This window comes from Gallus gallus, chromosome 13, assembly GCF_016699485.2.
Source record: "Gallus gallus isolate bGalGal1 chromosome 13, bGalGal1.mat.broiler.GRCg7b, whole genome shotgun sequence".
In the NCBI taxonomy this organism is placed as follows: domain Eukaryota; kingdom Metazoa; phylum Chordata; class Aves; order Galliformes; family Phasianidae; genus Gallus; species Gallus gallus.
Window position 1 is genome coordinate 6,728,188 of NC_052544.1, and position 19,487 is coordinate 6,747,674.

The window sequence follows — 19,487 nt, forward strand, 5'->3', positions numbered from 1 at the left end:
CTTTAATGCAGCTTAGTAAGGTTTTTGAGCTTTTCCCATAGAAACCAGGGAGAGAAAATGAATATGTATGTATATATGTATACGTGTGTATAAAATTAATGTAAAGCTGATTGCCCTTGTCCCAGGGAGTTTACAACTATCAATATATGTTTATTCATTGTAAAGCAGTCTTTGACTATAGTTAACTATTTTGGTCCAACAAAAGAGCAATAATACTTATGATTGTCCTTGAAGGTCCTCAGAGCTTTTTATCAATAGCAACCTTCCCCTCTTCCAAATCCCTGTCTGTCAATAAAACAGCAATTCCTTTACTACCTTACAGAGCAGTAGTGTAATGTACAAACAGGTCAGGGTTCACAGGCTTTATTGACCATAGGATCAAATTGCATCATATCAGTTATTCACACAGAAGCAAAAATGAGTGTTTTCATTCTTAAGTTCAACTACTAAGATAGTTCTTGGCAATGCAAATATTATTACACTGATCACGTACCTTCTTTCTTTCAAATCCTCTTACCACATCACTATACCTCCAACCAAAGTTGCATGCTGTAGTAATGGATTTGCTTTGCTTCTTATTTTTCTGCACAGCTGAGATCTACTGTCAGCCCAACAACCTAACATATCAACCTCCTCATCTGCGTTCTCATTCCACAGTGGCCTTTACTTTCTCTCCAATTTAAAAAAAAAAAAAAAAAAAAAAAAAAAAAAAGCATAGAGCCCAACTTCACTTCATACAAAAGGTTGCACTGCATTCGTCATTTTGGTCTCTTAATTTGATCATAATAACCCATCCTCCTGAATCCCAGCACTGGTTTCCTATCTGAAGTAATGCCAGGCTTCTTGCCACTCCGAAACACTGTCTAATTCCAATTCATAATTCATTTCCATATCTCCTTTGGTTCTACCTCCTATTCATAACGACTGTGCAGCCGTTCTCACAGCTAAATCCCTTGCTATCAGAAGTCTCCCTAAGAGGTATCAATGATTCATCTACTGAAAGTCAGGCTGACTGTAATTTGAATTATATCAATTATTTGATTATATTCTTCGTTCACTGGCATCTGCCTGCTTGTTTGCCTTAAGTGTAATATCTGTTTGGGCAATGGTTTCTCAAATGTTTTGAAAATATTGCCTGTACTGCAGGTAAGTATGAGCCAGTAATCTGCATATAGAACTATGTGATTGATTTATTTGTGTTTTTTGGTCAGTTGAGTACATTTCTGTGCACAGACACAGTCTGAGTGCCTAAATTTAGGTATAATGGCTGTCTGGCCTATAAAGGTAGGAATAAGAGATTTAGTTTGGGATAGCAAAAGGAAAAAGATGCATGAAGTTTATGAACTGAATGAACCTTAATCAGCTGTGCTTCCTTGCCCACATCAGTATTTGCTGTACACCTAATTGAAGACTTTTAAGTGTTAATCTACAGTGAGAAGTCTTTTGTGCCTTTATCAGTTTTTGGAGTCCAAAAGCAGAGTATGTCCTGTACCATCTTTATAAAGATTGTACAAGAAATGAGCAGGAAGTGACTGATTTCTTTATCTGATCATTATGAGTGTAATTCAGACTGGTTTGATGACTTCCTTGGTCTTAGCCAACAATACACATGGATCAGTGAGTTACAGAAGTGCAGCAGCACCTACTAGCATATTTAATAGTAATAAAGCTTTCTAACTTTACCTCATTAATGTTAGTTGTTCTTGATTTTTCCTTTTATCATTCTTCTTTCTATCTCTTTCCCTGCTTTCTCTTGAAAAACAATCTGAAGGACATTTTTTTACAGGATAAATTAAGTGAAAGTGCAATTCAGTACATAATCCTCAATCTGTTGCAGCAGGCAGATTTCTGTTTATATCTGAAGATATTTCACTACAGATTAACAAAAGCTTCATATGACCAGAACATGCTATTTGTGTTACACAATACAGCATTGAATCGCTATTGAAGGAAAGCATTTTCTGATTTCACCCAGTGTTTTCCAGGGAATTCTGTCAGACAGTTATTTTTGGGTATGCGTGAGTATCTTTTCGAGATGCACTTCTCATCAGTCTACAGTGCCATAACTATTTTTTCTATAAGACCTGAAGAGCTCAAAAAGCTTAATATAAGTGGCTCAGAGAACAGCTGCCCTTTCATCTCAAGAGTTCACACCAACGTCCAAGGTGGCATTCAGTGAGGAAATACAATTCCATATGTGATAAACTGCATCATTTGGAATAATGCAGGCATAAAAAGTAAATATCTACTGCTCGTTCCATTCTTTCCAATGCTTATTGTTATCCTTCATTTCTTTCAAATGTTTTTCCATCTATGCACTGCTATTTTATTTATGGTAATAATCTGTATACCTTGGCTTAGGTTTTGTAAAAGTGCTATTTCTTTTATGTTTTGCTGTCTGTGAACAGATGAAAGTTCTATCTTGTAAGAGCAATATTTAGTTTGATATACAATGGCCAGATTTCACAGTTAGGCCTACGCATTGTGTTGTACATTACAGATTATGTGTGAAGATGTCCTTCAACTAAATCTGAAAAAAAGTAGAACTGATTCTGTAGTGAAGAAAATATGACTTACACAAAAGTGATTTTCTTACTTAATCGTTTGCTTAATTGAGATTCTTGTGTAAATTACTGAACTTCTATCAGCTGCCGTCACTTTGCAGACATGAGGATAAAATAATGATTACTCTGGGTCAGATCAGCTATATATCAGGCCATGTATTTTGCATCTGATATGCCAGTAGCAGAAGCTAAGAGTGAAAACTGTGGCAAGAATATAGCAATTCTTCCCTGGTAAAATCTCTCTGCTTCCAGAAACATGCAGCTAGAGATTTCCTGTAATGAAATCTCACCACTGTCTTTAATGCTCCTTGGTGTATTTTTCTTGGGTTTGATTCTATATAAAACTTCAGACTCTGCAGTTACTGATTAAAAAGAAAAACATTTTGTTTTCACGCAGCCAGTAATAATTTCTTGAGGTGCTCTGTGCCTTTTACGTAAGAGAAAACAAGCAGTCTTTGTGTCGTGAACTTTCTTGTTGTTGCTTAGAACATCACATGAAAAAGCATTATGCAGCTGAAGCAGTCATTTGTATGGGAAGGTGTTTGCAAGATTTCTCCTCTGCTTATGCAGTCACTGAATTACTTCTCCTCAATGATGGCTTTCAGCAGCATTAAAGCCTCCTTTTCCTGAAAGTAGTTGCATTAAAAATATTATCCATTTAGATAAATAAGAGGATATCATTGTGTGCCAGAATGAATGCCCAGTATTCAGTCTGACAAGATTCACATATTAATTTCTAGTCCCAGCTATACAAACAACCCAGAATCACACTAAATGTAATCCTCTCTGTTGTCTCTACAGCTGTCTTCAACCCACTGCCTTACCCCTCTTTTACTTTGTCTCAGTAAGTTGGCAGATGCTGGATCTTGTGAAAATGTGTAACCAGCATCTCCCTCTTTTTTCAATTTTTTTTTGAATGAATGAAGTGAAAAAAATGTTTTATATATAAATTTATCATGTTGAAATAGTTACATAGTACATTGTAAATGAATTTCTAACCACTTCATGTGACAAGTTGAAAAGTAAGCATTATTTTTTCCAAAGGAAAGATCACCGATGTTTTCTTTATCTCCTGGATTAGACCAAACCTAAATTTCTTCTGAATGGGAAGAATCAAACAGGCATGTAACTTCTGGACATAACAGAATGAAAATGGGGCCCAACTTAAACAGCAAAGCCCCTTTTGGAGCTCTTCTGTGTCAGGAGCTCACTTGAATAAAATGTCTGTAAAGATAATCTGCTTTTACAGGTGTACACACCAGGAGCATTTAGACTCTCGTGGTTTGCTTTTTCTTAGCACCATGGTGATTTGGGCTGTAATCCACTATCAGAAGGGAACCTTAAATGAACACTAAGTTTTAGATCATCAGAATTCAGTCATTATATTGAACCTCAAGTCTAAAATCCATACATGTAGAATAGACACTTTAAGCTGTTCCTTTATCGTATCGCTTTCATCCTTCAGCTGAGATATCTCTTCATCTTGTTTTTTCACGCAACGGATGTTTTCAATAGAGGTAATTATATTCCCTAACTTAATCTGTGCTCAATAAGTTTTAGTCTCATTCTATGAAATAGGCTCTTGCTTACCTCATAATAGCTATAGTTACCTGACTGTGACAATGCGCTTATTTTACCTGCAGTTTGGGCTTCTGTCCTGGTACTTTCTTCAGGAATGTAGGCTTTTTAATTTGTCATAAAGTGGATGTAAATTGTCCTGAGTAAACAGCCTCCACCTTTGCACCCAGAAGCATACTTTCAGGAAAGTTACTTGGGCATCTATTTCTCTCATCAGTTATCATCTTTTCTAAAAGCAGATAAATAAACAGGCATCCTTCTCTTTTACTGCCTCAGAGTCTCCCTAATACTTGTACACAACTTCCATTCACTGAAAGCAATCCCTGCTCTCTAATGGAGAAGTTCCTTTATGGCCAGAGGGTCAGGACAAGACCTGTGTGCCACTTAAGATCAATTCATGTTATAGTTTGTGGGCAGAAGTGCAGTGTTAAGTTTAAGCTGACCTTCTATTGGGAATAAATTTCACCCTGGAAGGAAAAAAAAACCAAAAAACTGTATATAGCCATTGTAAATCAGTGAGCAGGAATGTAGGTTGAGATCTTTTTGCAAAGAGTAAAAGCATTATAAGTGTAAGAAACACTTCCTGAAGATTCTTTTAAGCTACAAGTTAACTTTGGGTTATTTCCCAGCTCTGAGCTCTAGATATGTAACTACTGATAACAACTGACATCACATAGGTGCTGGCTTTTCTCTCAGCAGCAGACTGACTTCATTTGGTCAAGCATTACTGAGCGGATTAAACTAGGTCCATTATATGAGGCTGCTGAGATGTTCAGAATTAGATGTAGAATAGAGTGCTGAATTCTTAGTAGGCATCACTGGGAAAGTGCAAAATCAAACCTTACTTATAATGCAATAAACGTATGTTAAAAAGTACAGCACTAGGCAGTCTACGATGCATCAAAACAAACAAAAACTTCAATTCTAACATCCCTGAGTCAATCTTTTTGTGTCTGTGTGCATATCTTGCAAGCCCGAATCCATATTAAGGAAGCCCTTAGCTAGCATTGTATTCTCCACTGCCATTCTCACAGAGCTTTTCTCTTCCAGTGTACAAGACTGAATGGGGCTGCCAGTACAGTGGTTTGTAAAGCTGCAGTTCATACTGCACTGGTGATGCAGAGAACCACAGTGCACTTTAGTCATTTTGTTGTATGTTTTCAAATAACAATCAAATGAATACTGTGTTATCAAACTGGTATCTAGGAATGTGTAAAACTTTTACAGCTGACCGTAACGTGAGAAAGGTTACCAAGTACTGAGCTAACTTTAAATCAACTAGTAGATCTCTGTGGTGCAGGACAGAGCTGGAATAGTCTCAGCAGAGATGAAAATATGAAGAAATCAGCCTTCCTATAAGCATGTGTGTCGGTTGTTTCTCACCTGTATCTAATGTTTTGCCTACTCCTTACTCATAATTTACAACTCAGTTCTTTGCTGGAGCAAGAAGTGGTCATTACTTGAGTACTAAAGTGTTTAAGCATAGCAGGACTGACTTGCAGTGAGTTTTCTTTGACCAAATATGTGCTTCCTTTCCTTTAATTCATTTGCTCCTGACGGTCTCCCTTTTAACTTTTTGTGCAATCTAACAGTTTCTTAACCTGCCAACTGAGCAAGAAAGAAGAAAACAAGACCACAGTCCAAAACAACAAGATATTTTTTTTCCAGATGAGCACTGAACTAGAGCAGTTTAAACTTAAGACACAAAGCTGTGGTTTGAATGGCCATTGAGGAAATGTGTAATACAAATTGTATGGGAAATAGTGTATTTAAAGAGTAGATTCATTCCTAAGGCTATATATTCTGTACTTTGTTGTTATTTCTATTAGGAAGTTTTACTTCTCAGATTTCCAAAGGCTTTCTAAACTTACCTTGCATATTCAACACAGTCATTTGGGATAAATCAATTTTAGCATGCAAGTTATGGCCAAGTGGTACACTCACTAAAACAGAAGTTAGTTACAGGATTTAATCCACACTTCCAAGTGCAAGTAGGAAAATAATGTCTACAATTCTTTATGCTCCCATCAAGATATCAATAATGAGCAAGTGAGAATCTTGTTTAATTGTTCAAATCTAGTTTATATCATTGCTTTTTGTAGTCTTTTTATTAGAATCATAGATGTTCCAAGTTTCTCCTCTGAAACAGTTTGAATCCTGCCATTATAGCTGATGATTGATAGCAGTCGGAACCGCGGTATGGCTGAAAAACCTCAAAGGCAGTTTTGCCCTCCTTGCTGCCCCCCAGTATTTCAAGTAGAGTTCAGGTCCTGTGTCCAGACAGTCTCACCTCTGCTCAAACAAACACCATGTTCTATAGGCCAGTCAGCACTAAATCTTCACTTTCACAGTAGCATGGACAATTCACTGTTTAATGGCTCCTAAATTCACATCTTCTGTCCTGATGCCTCTTTACAAAGGACCATTCCTTGTTAGTTGAGAAATTGGCTCTTGCTGAACTACATCATATTCTAATAACTCCCCTGGTGCCTTCCAGAGGACCTCTGGCTTAATACAAGTGCTGTACACTGTGTGAAAGCATTGGAAGCTAATGTATGAATGTCTGCATCTACCAGATTAATACCAAACTGATGTTAGAAATCTTTACAGTAATTCTAAAGGACTATTCAGCTCAGGGATATTCATGCCCCTTTTAATCATTGTTATTGTATCACTTATCACACAGCACAAGAAGCCAGCTGACACTGCTCATGCTTTGCAAGAACAATTTTATTTATATCCATGCTAATAAATATATACATATTCACATACACACCAAAATATTTTGGTGTTAAAATGATTTTCTTACTTGTGCTTTTTTTCTGATCAATCTTGACAGTTTTCAATTTTAGGTATCTAGTTGCAGGGCAGAAACATTGCCATTCCACTACTTGGGCACTTACAGGAAGAAAAATAAAAGTAGTCAGTGTCCAGCATTTCACATCTAGGCACTACTCTGCACTATTCTCATGATTTCTGCTGACAATTTGTTAAATCCAATAGCTATGCAAAAATTACAGATAAAACCTGCATGTAAACAGTATGCAGGGTATGGCTTTAAATCTGTCTGAACCTTTGCTGGTCAGTGAGCTCTATTACCTGTAATAGGCATTAAATACTCGCTGCATGTTTGATAAGTTTAATCAAATATTAGTTCCAATTAAACGCCCCACTGATATGTGCAAATCTTAAAGTATTATCTTTACATTTTTAAAACGTTTTCTCAGACACATGATCTTGGTGCACAGAACTTTGAAGTTTTGTTTGGTTCATTTCCACTAAAACCGTGTTTCAGTCAAGAGGGTGGGCTGCACAATGCGGGTACACGTGTTTGAGTGATAGGATGATGGGGAAACTCTATGCAGTGTTTGCAGAACTGTTACAAACATTGTGAAACATGGAAGGAAGCACTTCCTAAAACTTTTGTGTGCACAATTATAGGGATGTACTGTGTGGATGTGATGAAACTAATGATATTAAATTACTGTAAAGGTAATATGCTACTGTGCAGTAATGGGACATTTATTCTGAAATGACTCAAATCATAGTTTATTGTTTTCAGTGATGCTTGAATGGTTTTCTCCAGTGAATTTCTCAAGAGTATAATTTTTTTTATATTAAACTGGGAAAATCCTCCACACAGCATTAATCTGTGTAACTTCCATCATATTCTGCAAAGAGTGACGCTTTTGCACAGACTGACTGATGGCAACACTTTTGTTCACACACATAACATGGAACACGTTAGTGTTCAGTTACATAGGTCTGTAAGAATTTCAGTGTCCAAGACAACTGACACATACTGCAATTAAGTTCCCCTCCATCTGAATTGTTTGATGAATTTTAAGAAAGAAAAATTTTCTTTCTGAATGATGTCATATAAAGAAACACTATCAAAAATCAGTGTTCATAACTCTCAGACCATGACTTGCCAAAACTAACACTGAAGTTTCTTCCACAACAGGAGGAGAAAGGTGTTTTGATTATTAGAATTGAAACATTTTCATGCTGATCCATTGAAAATATTTTCGTGGAGCATTTAAGAGAATTTTCCCCTTAAATTGTGTTTATTTAATGTTTCTTCTCTGCTATTTTTCTTTAAAATATGATGTCAAGAAGGCGTTAGAGGAAACCATCTTGCCTATCAGACGATTATGAGCAGAAAAGAACCCTTTTCTGAGCTGAAACTTTAATTTCTACTATAAAGAGTTTCTTCTAAAGCTTTTGAAATAATTTTGGCAAAATTCCTCTAAGGCTATGTCAATCTGAAAGATGAGTGAAAAGAAGGAAATGTTTTAAAATAACTATCAGGGATTATTTTGGTGGAAGTTTTATGGCAAAATGAGACTGTATTTGTGTAACCTGAATGCTTGACAATGAGAAAGAAGGAATAATCACACAGAGCAATAGAAACACAGGTCTAGCCACCTCAGCTGAAGCCTTCAGCATTGTTCAGGTGAACTGCCGTCTTGAAATCTTCTAAAAGCTCATTTTCTGTTGCTGTATTCACATAGTAATCTTAAGGAATTCTTACAAAACCAGAGAAGCCTTACACTTTTCTTACTTCTGACAATGAAGTATCTCTCCTAGTGGGCTCACCAAGTTTTCTTTCACTGTGTACTCAATTTTCATCCATTTTACATTTATTTTTTTAGAGGAATTCTTCACAAAGTTATTTTAATGTGATGAAAGTTAGCATAAAAAACAGCAACTTTTAGTTTTCCTGGCCTGTAATTTTGGCCTTTTGTTTTGCTTGGAAGTAAAATCCTATCCCTGTAGCTACGAAGTTCAATTTTTCTTAAACAGATAAATCAGAAAGAAAAAGAAGTAAATCCATGTTTTAGTACAGCAATGTCCAATGAAAAGAACCGAGATAAGAAAGAAGGTGAATTTGAATGAGGAGACTGTATGAATACAGCATTAATAAATTAAAAGTAGTAGGTTCTAACTTCTCTGATGTATAAATGACAACATGGCTTGTGCAGCTGTGAGGAAAAGTCTATTACCATTTGAAAGGCCAGGTACTTTGCAATGCAGTGCTACTTTCTCATCTAAACTGTTAAATGCACAGTCCACAATTTTTTGCAAGAATGCCTGGTTCAGCGTAATGCTTGGCACTGCAGCTATACTCATCCCCCCCCCCCCTCCACTTTCTGCCCATCCATATATAAACTCCTTCTTCCTCTGCTATTATTTTTTGCCTCTTTACATTCATGTTTACAATGCACACATGCAACATGCACAGGTTATCTTCAAACAGAACATGTGCTAGCCCGTGAGGGTAAAAGCTATTGTAAACATTCGTCTAATCTGACTGGCTGTGTGATTTGCAAGCACTTTATTACATCCCATTGCTTGTTCCATCAGCATTAAAAGCATCTCAGAAACGGAAATGTGGGCAGCACCCCACTGCCTGCCTTGGAAGGGTTGCAGAGATCTGCATCCCTGTCCTTGGTCCTAAATCCTCACGCTGGCTCCTTGCAGATGGAGCAAACTACAGTGCTTCTGAGCCCAGATCCCGGGCACAGCCATGATGCGGCTGCTTCGGGCGAAACAAATATGAAAGCACAGACAATCTGCCCACAAAACACAGCTGTATTGTAACTCCTTGCACTCTAACAAACAATAATTCAGAGACATAAGGCTTCATTAATATGGCATCAAATTCCATGAAACACCCGGCATGTACCATCGCCGCACACACCCGCTGCTTACCCTCCCCGTCCGTTTCAGAGCAACCACAATTGTAACAGAAATAAAACATTCTAAGATCTCATCTTTTAGGAGACAGATGAATGCAATGCCGCTATCCAAACCTCCGGCATTCTCACTATGGCTCTGTGAATTTGCAAACAGCATCTTCACCCCCCAGCCCTCCCTCCCCCCCCTCCCCAACAAACAGAATCAGAAAGCACATCTTACCACTGGATGAGAGAGAGGAACACAAGTGCCCACACCATCATTTTGAGAGAAAATGCAGGATTCAAGAGTGCAGTGCTCCCCAGCCTTGTTGGATTTGAAGGAGTCATCTCTTTCTCTCTCCCCCCCCAACCCTGTTTTTTCCCCTTTCCTCTTGGTTGCAGATGGATCCGTCCCCTTCTTTAATTTTTTTTTTTTTTTTTTTTGTAGTGGTTCTCCCCCCTCCCTACCAGGTCCTGTCAGTGGGATGATACATTGCGCCCAGCTGCGGGAATTAATATGCAGGGGGGCAGAAATTAGATCTGCACAAGCCCTTTGCAGATATAATCAAAAAACGTCAGCTCAGGCAGCAGGCAGCAGCTTCCCGATCCAGGGGAATAATATAACTGGGAGGAAAGAACAGGAAAAACACACACACACATATAGACACTCACAGAATAAAAACAGTCAGGGGAAGGAGAAACACATACACATGCACATATCTACAGAACTACTCACATACATGCAAAAAAAAAATCTGAAACAGCAATGAAAAGAGTAAATGAGAGGAAAAAAAGGAAATGAAAGAATAAAGCAATGGAGCTTCTGCCTGAATGCAGATTAACTCCGAGGTCAAAGTGGAAATGATGCACTCTGCTGCAGCACAGATTAACACATGCGTGGTGTCAGCCGTGGTGCTTTTTAACCTTTGATTACACATATGCAGGCAGCCGGGATTTTCGTTTTGAAGGCGAGAAGGATTTGGCAGGCATAAAAAGGGAGGTTGGAAAGAAAAGCTTGCCCTGTGCTGCTGAGCATCCTCATTTTTCTAAACAGCTTGAAAATCGTGATTCCAAAGTGAAAAAATAAAAGGATGGATCGGAGGAGTGGAAAGGGGAGGGATGGTTGTTGCTAAGTAACTCAGGAAATAAGGAAAGCAGCATTGGTGGAGTCAGTATGAATGAGGTGATTTAGTGTGTGATAGGATTAGGGAGAAATGCAAGGTTTTCATCTCCCCTCCCCCTAATAAAATCAGGTTAGACTAACACAGGAAATACTTCCCGGGCAGAGAGGAAACACTAGATGCTTATAAAAGCTGAATCTTGCCAAATTTTGGAATCCCAGGTTCCACTGTTCAAACCTGTAATTTAGCTGCTTTTAGGGCAGTAAAACAAATGGAAACTCATGATTTCCCAGAGGCAGGGCACCTCATGCTAACACAGTCACTTGGATCACTAACAAATTGTTGACCCTCCATTTTTTTTATGCCTAAAAGCAAAACAAATATAGACAACATGAAGCTTCCTCAAACCCACGTAGGAGCTGGGAGACTGATGTGCAAATATAATGAGCAGGAAGTGGTAAGTGTAACCTGATGCCATCTCACTTCCAAGTCCATCCCTCTAGAAGAGAGAAAAAAAGAATTATTTTAAGGAGCACTCAAACAGAAAGCAAGTAAAATGCTTCAGATAGAATAAAGACATCAGCATTTACATTGGTACCAAATTTGATGCCTGCATCCTACTAAAACCTGCCAATACTTGGGCTGATGTGGCAACTCTAGTATCCAAATGCAGAGTGTACTTTATCCATCAAGAACAGACACTAATTGTTCTGCTGACAGCTCCAAAACATAGATCTAACCTTCAGCTACCATGCTATATATTTTTGTATATATAGCTATATATGTAACTACAACAAGAGATACAGCAATGTCATCAGATGAATGAAACACATCTTGGAACTAGATATTACCTTCCGTGATAATTCATGTCCATATCTAACATTGTCACTGTATGTTCATCAGTGTTTCCAAGCAAAATACCAAGTTATGATCTTGATTATTAATATTTCCAATCACTGATCTTATTCTGAACTGTCACTTCACCAATCTGTGAAATATTCACTGATAAAAAGCTATAAAATATTCCAAATGCTCTCCCTATATTCCTATATATGTGTGTAAATATATGTCTACGTATGCATATTCAAGCATTAACATTTGCTCATTGTTCATTTTATTACCTGTCAACATGACACCTTTGTGGTTTTACTACAGTAGTGTCTCTCATCAGTTACCCAAACATCCCTTTGAAGGTTAACAATACTGTGCATGTTTTGATGTGGGAGTCAGCATTGTTTATAGTTGATGTAAGCATCTGAACTCTGCTAATGTTATCATCTTCACTACAGTGTGTCTGCTGTAACATAGGGAATACCAAGTTTACACTACGGATTATCTACTGAAATTTGTCCCATAGCAAATTGTTGCCTAACCTTATTGTCTGAAAATAATTCCTCAACTCCCTGCAAAATTATTCTGCAGATTTACTCCAGAGGTGCAGCTCATTCTCTCATTCTGCTCTGCTGGAGAGGGTAAGGGTCTGCAAATGGAGAAAAAACTTCTGGTGTCAAGTCTTAAGGTTTTATGGGGTGTTTTTGTGTGTGTGTGTGTGTGTGTGTGCAGGATTTTTTACTTGTTTGTTTTGTCCTTGCATTTCCCATCACATATAGGTTATCTCATATGGAATTAGAAAGTGTTATATTAATCCTCTACCACTTGGAATTCATTCATGTTCAGAGATATAGCCCACCAATAATATTATTCTGGTAGGTATGGTATTAACTGTACCTTTTATTTATATTGTTGATTGGCTATCATTGCGTTTTGATGAATGAGTGTGTCCTAAAGATTGTACAGATTGTTCTGCATATTAAAAGTGGCATCATTTTATGATACATGATGATTTTCGGATGTGTGCAGTTGACTTTGGGCACCAATTTAGGTAGTGGGAATTAAGGATTTAGCCTCTGGTACAACCAGTGGACCACACAAAGGTCAAGTCACATTTCTCAGTGCTGCTAGAGAGTAGATATCAGAGCTAACATCATTTCAGTATCTGAATACTTGGCCATGATTCATAAAACATACCCAACATCACCGTTGGTTGTAAGTAATCTTGAATGCAAAATCATCCTCCTGTTTGTAACCCTGGCGTAGAGGATGAGAAAGCAAAACCAGGTTTTACACAATGCATTTAAATATTATAATCTCTGGTTATGATGACAACCTTTGTGGGGAAAAACATTGTTTATTTGCAGCAGATGTAACTGCTCCAGCAAACAAAAATCTAGTAGGCTGTTTTCTATTCAAATACATTGTCCTTGAAGGTCGGGTTTCTGCATTTTATATCTGCAAGTTCAAATCATACAGCAATCTTCCAGAACTGCATCATAATAAATTATCACAAAGGACCAAATTTACACGAGGATGCTGCCTAGTGTCAAATGTTTATCTGGCACTTTGTGTGTGATAAATCAATGCCACATATTCACTTGTCCCTGAGCACAGATGTGATATCTTCACAACAAATGACTTAAGGATTTTGTATAGAAAAAGATGTCTTACGAAAAATACCTGAACACAGATGTGATTGTTCCAAAGTGTACTTTCTATGTCAGACCAGAATAATACAACAGTATCCTAATATACTTTGGCAGGCGTTTTGTTCATTTACATATGGGTTTCCAGATCCCATTAATTTCCAAGGAGTCTTTAAGCCCAAAGAAAACCTTACTACTGAAATTATTTTTCCTGTGTATCAAATATTGTATCATACATTACCAGAGAAGACAAAATGATCCAGCTGAAATAAAAACAAAGTGTTGAACTCAGGTCAGGCTCTCTACTCATTCCCTGCAGCCAGAGTAATTTCTTCCACAGCTGACAGCACCCCTTTGGCTTGCGGAAAAAAACAATAGGAGGGAAGGGGAAGGGGTAAAGTGCAAATATACACACTGTCAATGTCAAGAGATTGCCAAGTTATCTCCAGAAAAGATTGCATTTATTTTTTCCCTATCTGGAAGTCCTTTCTGTATCAGCTTGTCATTTCTCATGACATTTTAGACAAGAAAAACAATCAAACAAACAAAAACCACCACAACAAAACATTCGTGAAGCTAATTTGCTACCTTTCATGTGGCATAGAACTGGGATAAGAGGTAACACTGGCCTATATGGGTCATGATAAAGATGTTTCTTGAAGGCAAAAAAAAGAAGGGAAACATTGTCTTGGCACCTAAGCTGTCCAGTGATGATTTAGCAGACATTGTTAATTACATATTAGCTAATCTCTTGATCCTTAGAAAAACAGATGAAATGTTTAAAGTTATTTTTATCCAGAAATAAAATATCTTAATTATTAAAAAAAAAAAATCCTTTTTAAAGGTATGAATTCAATAATGATAATACTAAAGATTTGTTTGAAGTTATATATATATATTATAGTAGTAGTTGAAGTAACACTGGTAGCATTTTGTTTTTTTCCAGAATTGTCCTAGTGTGTTCAAGCATACTGAATTCCTGAGCAAAATACAGTCCAACAAAAAGTGTTCCATAGGTGATGTTCCAGGCTTTGACACAATGATCCCTTTTCCTGAAGCCTAACTTGTAATGTATTTTCTGCTCATCAGGGATACAAATGTGTATTAAAACTGAAAGCAACTAGAAATAAAATGATTATTGCAGAACAGATTCACCTCCTAGCAGAGAGGTAGCTCATGTTTTAAGTGGCTATTAAGGTACCTCTGTTTGTGACTGTGTAGGGGTGAGTGTGTTTTCCTGTTAGCTCATTAGTTTATCTCAGTGCTAAAGAAAATTCCATTCTAGAGCGGGAACTGCCAGGTCTGACCACTTACTTCCAAGTCAAGGGCCTGCTGGTGGACATTCCATTTAGAGCACCTTGAGGTCTAGTTCTCTTTTAATTCATTTGCAGAAAATATCCATGGATACCCACAGATATTTTGTGAAGGAGCGGTAAGGATGTGTGATGAAAAGAAATAACACTCTTTAGTTTAGAGACAGTTACTTAATTCTTAATGAAAAGGAAATCTGGTACTTTTAAAGAGCTTTTATTTAATTGATTCTAAGTGAAAATAACAGCAACTGCACAGATATATTTGTGTCAGAACTGAATAGATAAAACTATACTGCACTGCATACACAAATACAGTCCTATCTATTTTGACAAATATAACAAATCAAATTAGTTACTGTGATATAGCTGTATTAATCGCTTTGTAATATTAAGTATCACTTTTACTTTTGCCTGGCAAATACTGGATGGAGTTACAAAGATTGCATATCATTGTGTAGAAAATAGATATTCTAGACTGGCAAAATAAGACTTTGTTTTTTAACTGAGGAAGTATGATTTAAGCCTTGTTTCGGTGCTATTCATTACAATAAGGATGATTCACTTGAGTTGATAGAATAAAAGAAAAATGACATGAAAAAGGCAAAAATTATAAATCTTTTGAGAAATCCATCAAGATGGGGCCAACTTCTCAGAGGATTCAACATAATGAATGTTTCAAAAAGCCAAAATCTTGTACTGTTTGGGAAGTGATTTTATCGTTTATAGAACTACTTTAAAGCTTAAGAATTAAAAAGGCAGGGTGTTGCCTTCTAAAGCATGTATACAATACTACTCCAGGTTTTTATATAAACTGTACATTTTATTTTTTCAGAAATATTTTTATTTAAGCTATTTCATCAGGTTTCTATTCAAAGCAATCGATTTCTGAGCATTTGACTTACAGTTCTGGTAGCCTAAATGCTACCATAACACAATCCCAAAATACCGTATTTGTTTATATGCTTTGATCTTGTGTTAAAACAGAACAGAAGTATGTTTCTAACTGCGAGCTCGCTCGCTGTACTTAGATTTACAAGTTTCTGCCAGCAATAGCCATACCAAAGGGTCCTTTTTTCTGTAAACATCTAGTATTCTCTGATCACAAAACCCTTTCAGCAAACAGCATTCCACATATCCCAGCCACTGACCCTAAGAAAGCTTTCTTCCCTTGCTGTAATGTTCAAAGAACCTGCTCCATTACACTACCCCTTCTTGGGAAAAAATCACCATATCAAGATATGTTCTAAGGAACACAATAATGGTTCTTTTCTAAACACTATCATTAATGCTAAAAGATATCTCAGCTCCACAAGGGTTTCAGAAAAGTATTGTTTTTAGGAGCCATATAGAGATATATATTCATATATGTGTTCATCTTTAGCAAGGTTTCTTGCACGTAGTATTTTGAGTATGTTTGTATTGGACAAGCTTAGGTCAAAAAAGTGTGTTCGAACTACAGCTTTCTCCACATACCTTATGCTAAATCTCTAAATTGAAGACCAATGTCTTTTGAGACCACCCCAAGAAGGCAGCTCCTGCTTCTGCTAGTTGCTGTGCAATAGATGGCTTCAGAGGGGCAGTCTGACAAAATGGCATGTGACATGGAAGTGTGCATGGAGCAAAACTGTGTCACTGAATTCTTCCAGAAAAAAAATGCATTTGCTGACATTCATTGATTCTTATTGAATGTGACCAGACAGTGGATGCAAGCACAGTGAGGCAGTGGGTTGGGCCTTTCAGCAGTGGTCACAGAGAAATGAAAGACATGCCATGTTCTGGACAGCCATGCACAACTGTCCCACCACCAAATGAAGAGCATCTTGATAAGCTTATCCATGCATATCTGCAGATTGTAAGCAGGGAACTGCATACAGAGCTGAGTATCAGCTTCAATACATTGGAAATGATGATGGTAATGTTGGAATATCTCGAAGTCCCACAAATGCTCACACAGGAAGAGAAAGAACACCACATGCAAGTTTTTCAGGACCTACTGAACCAATATAAGGCTGAAGCTGACAGTTTTCTGGATTGCATCATTACTGGTGTTGGGATGTGGTGTCACCACTGTGAGCTAGAATCAAAATGGTAGTCCAGTGAGTGGTGAGATGTGAATTCTGCACTGAAGAAAAAGTTCAAGATGCAGCTCTCAGCATCTTGTGATATATACTGTTTTTGGGGATAGGAAAGGGGTTATCCTTCTGGATTTCCTGGAACCCAGACAAACCATCAACTCTGACTGCTACACTGTAATGCAGACTAAGATGAAGGCTCAAACTTTCAGAGTCAGGCCAGAGAAGAAGACAGCCTTTCTCCTGCAACATGATAAAGCCAGGCCTGGTAATAGTTTGAAGACCATGGAGCACATCGTCAGTCTTGGCTGCACTGTCCTACCACACCCACATATAGTCCAGATTTGACACCTTCTGACTTCTATCTCTTTGCAGCAATGAAAGATGCACTGAATAGAATTAGGCAACCTTTTCCTAGCAATGCTGCCGTCATAGCAGCTGTGAAACTGCATCAGCTCTGCTTGTACAGCACGCAGGCTCTTGTTCATTGCTGGCAAAAATGCATAGCTACTGGTGGTGACTACATTGAAGAACAGTGTTTTCTAGCTGAAAATTTGCTCTGTCAAATAATGTTATTGTGCTCTTCATATCTGCTGCAATTTTCATGGAAATAAATAGGAGGCATTATTTTCAAAGCAACCAAGATACTTTCAGTGGGATGAGTTCCAAGCAATCATTTCCAGTATAATTGGGATCAATCATCACTCAACCTATTTACATACTTTTTTTAGAAGTCTGCTTTCAGGGTGTGCATAGCATAGAGAAACTTCTAACTGCATATATTCTGTACTGATTAATTATATTTAGATAATTTGGAAATAAAAAAACATAAGTCCTATGGTAGGAATCTTGGTACGCTGGAACAGTTTGCTGATGTCAAACAGGTATACAAAGGTCCCTTCAATGTTATTTCCAATGATTGATAGAGAAGTGCTGCGTATAAATTGTAGCTGAAGGCTTATATTAAAAAATGGACTGAAATTAAACAAAAGATAATTTTTCAGATAAGATTTTAAACATAAAAGTAAAAAAGGAATATCTTTTTATCTGTGAGGACCCATAGAAATTCATTCCTTTAGTAGGTTAAAGGGCCATGAAAACATTTGAAGCCACTTAAATAAAAAGATGTATTTTTAATGATTCAGATGAGAAAAAAATGAGGAAAACAACACATATTAAAGGTAATGAGAAATTAGGCATGTGAGATAAAAAGCAAATGGAGAAAAAATAATGGGAAACGGGGAGTACTGCGTACAAGATCAAAAGCAAGTGAAGAAAAAAAGTGATTTCCTAGGATGTTATATAAAGTCTATAGCTTCTTTTCATCTCTCCCTCTCAAGTTCAGTGTTCTGACATGAAAGCCCACTGCTAAGTAATGATTTTCAGGATAATATTTCTAAAATAAACTTGCTATGTTTCATGGTATTTGGTCTGGCATTACTTACAACATACTCAGAACTGTAACTGCATCAGAAATCTTTTCAGATCATTGTGTCTGCTAGAGACTGACAATACACTTATTTCTCTTCCCTGTCTGTTTGCCTGCCTTTTTTTTTTAATAGTAAATATTGGTAATTCTTAATAGTAAATATTTTTATGGTAAATATTCTATTACACTATCCTCCTTAGCACCCATATGTTATACAGATTGTATAATAATAAAATAGAAGTGAGTTCTGAATTATCCCTTTTCCACTGAAATGTAGTTTATATGATGATCTTAGTTGCAGACTTGATTGGAGCTTTTATATATATTAACAGATTTCCCCATAGTTCTAAGTTTTCAAGAACACTATTGCCCCCAAATATAAATATAGTGCTAAAGTTCTAAGCATAGTGCTATTGTTCTATATCATCTATATATGTCGCTCAGTAAGTCCAATGTATACTGAAAGAAACATTTCCCCTATTGGCTGCCACAGTTTCTTTTTTCATATGAAATGAGGCTTCAGGAGCTGCTATGACTCCATACAGTAACAGGAAGATAAAAAATCATGCTAATTCAGTATTTTACTCTCTTCAGCACTATAAAGCTTTCAGAATTGGGACTGAAAACACAAAATATTTCTGAGGAGCTGCTGTAGAAACACTTAACAGCTCAGGCTGAAATCTGAGGTCTGGGTACCCTGCTTCCTAAAACCAGCCTGAGAAAAGCTATCTGTAGTTAATATTTCTTTCAAGTTATAGCAAAAAAAATAGTTTGGGTGTCTGTGTTGTAGTCTATGAGCTCTGTAAACTTTGCCCTAGCAAAAAAAAAAAAAAAAAAAGGAAAAAAAAACCCACAAAAATTTGTAAGCTGCATTCAGTTTCCAAGCTTGCTAGTCTAGTTCTCCAGTTCTCTTACTGCAAAGTCTTTATTATCAGAGGGGCTGTTGCGATTAGAACTAATGGTTTAATCTATCAACACAATCCCTTTAGAACTTCAGTGTAAATGAAACTAATTTTAGAACAGAAATAACTGCAAAAATACAAATGTTGAAATAAATTTAAACATATAAAACACTATAATGCCTAGTCAGGTTAGGATAATGATTAGCAATGGTAATTACTAAACAGTTGTGCTGTTATTAAAATTGATAACGTCATAATCATGATTAGGTGGCACTGCTTATTTTGAAGTCTGAAGGCCTTGTGATGTGTGTTCTATTATTCCAAAGGCTTGGACTAAATAAAATATG

At 37.0% G+C, this 19,487-nt stretch overlaps 1 protein-coding gene across 3 annotated transcripts in view; it reads right to left on the reverse strand.

Annotated features, from left to right (window-relative positions):
- GABRG2 (gamma-aminobutyric acid type A receptor gamma2 subunit) overlaps positions 1 to 10,239 on the reverse strand; it is a 70,555-nt gene extending 60,316 nt beyond the window's left edge. For 2 of the 3 annotated variants that reach the window (XM_015293638.4, XM_040646859.2), the window contains exon 1: positions 10,065 to 10,239. In XM_015293638.4, coding sequence (XP_015149124.1) covers positions 10,065 to 10,171 — 107 coding nt within the window. In that variant the 5' untranslated portion in view covers positions 10,172 to 10,239. The remainder of the gene's footprint in view (positions 1 to 10,064) is intronic. The other variant, NM_205345.3, reaches the window with a different exon arrangement.
- Between the last annotated feature and the right edge of the window lie 9,248 nt (positions 10,240 to 19,487).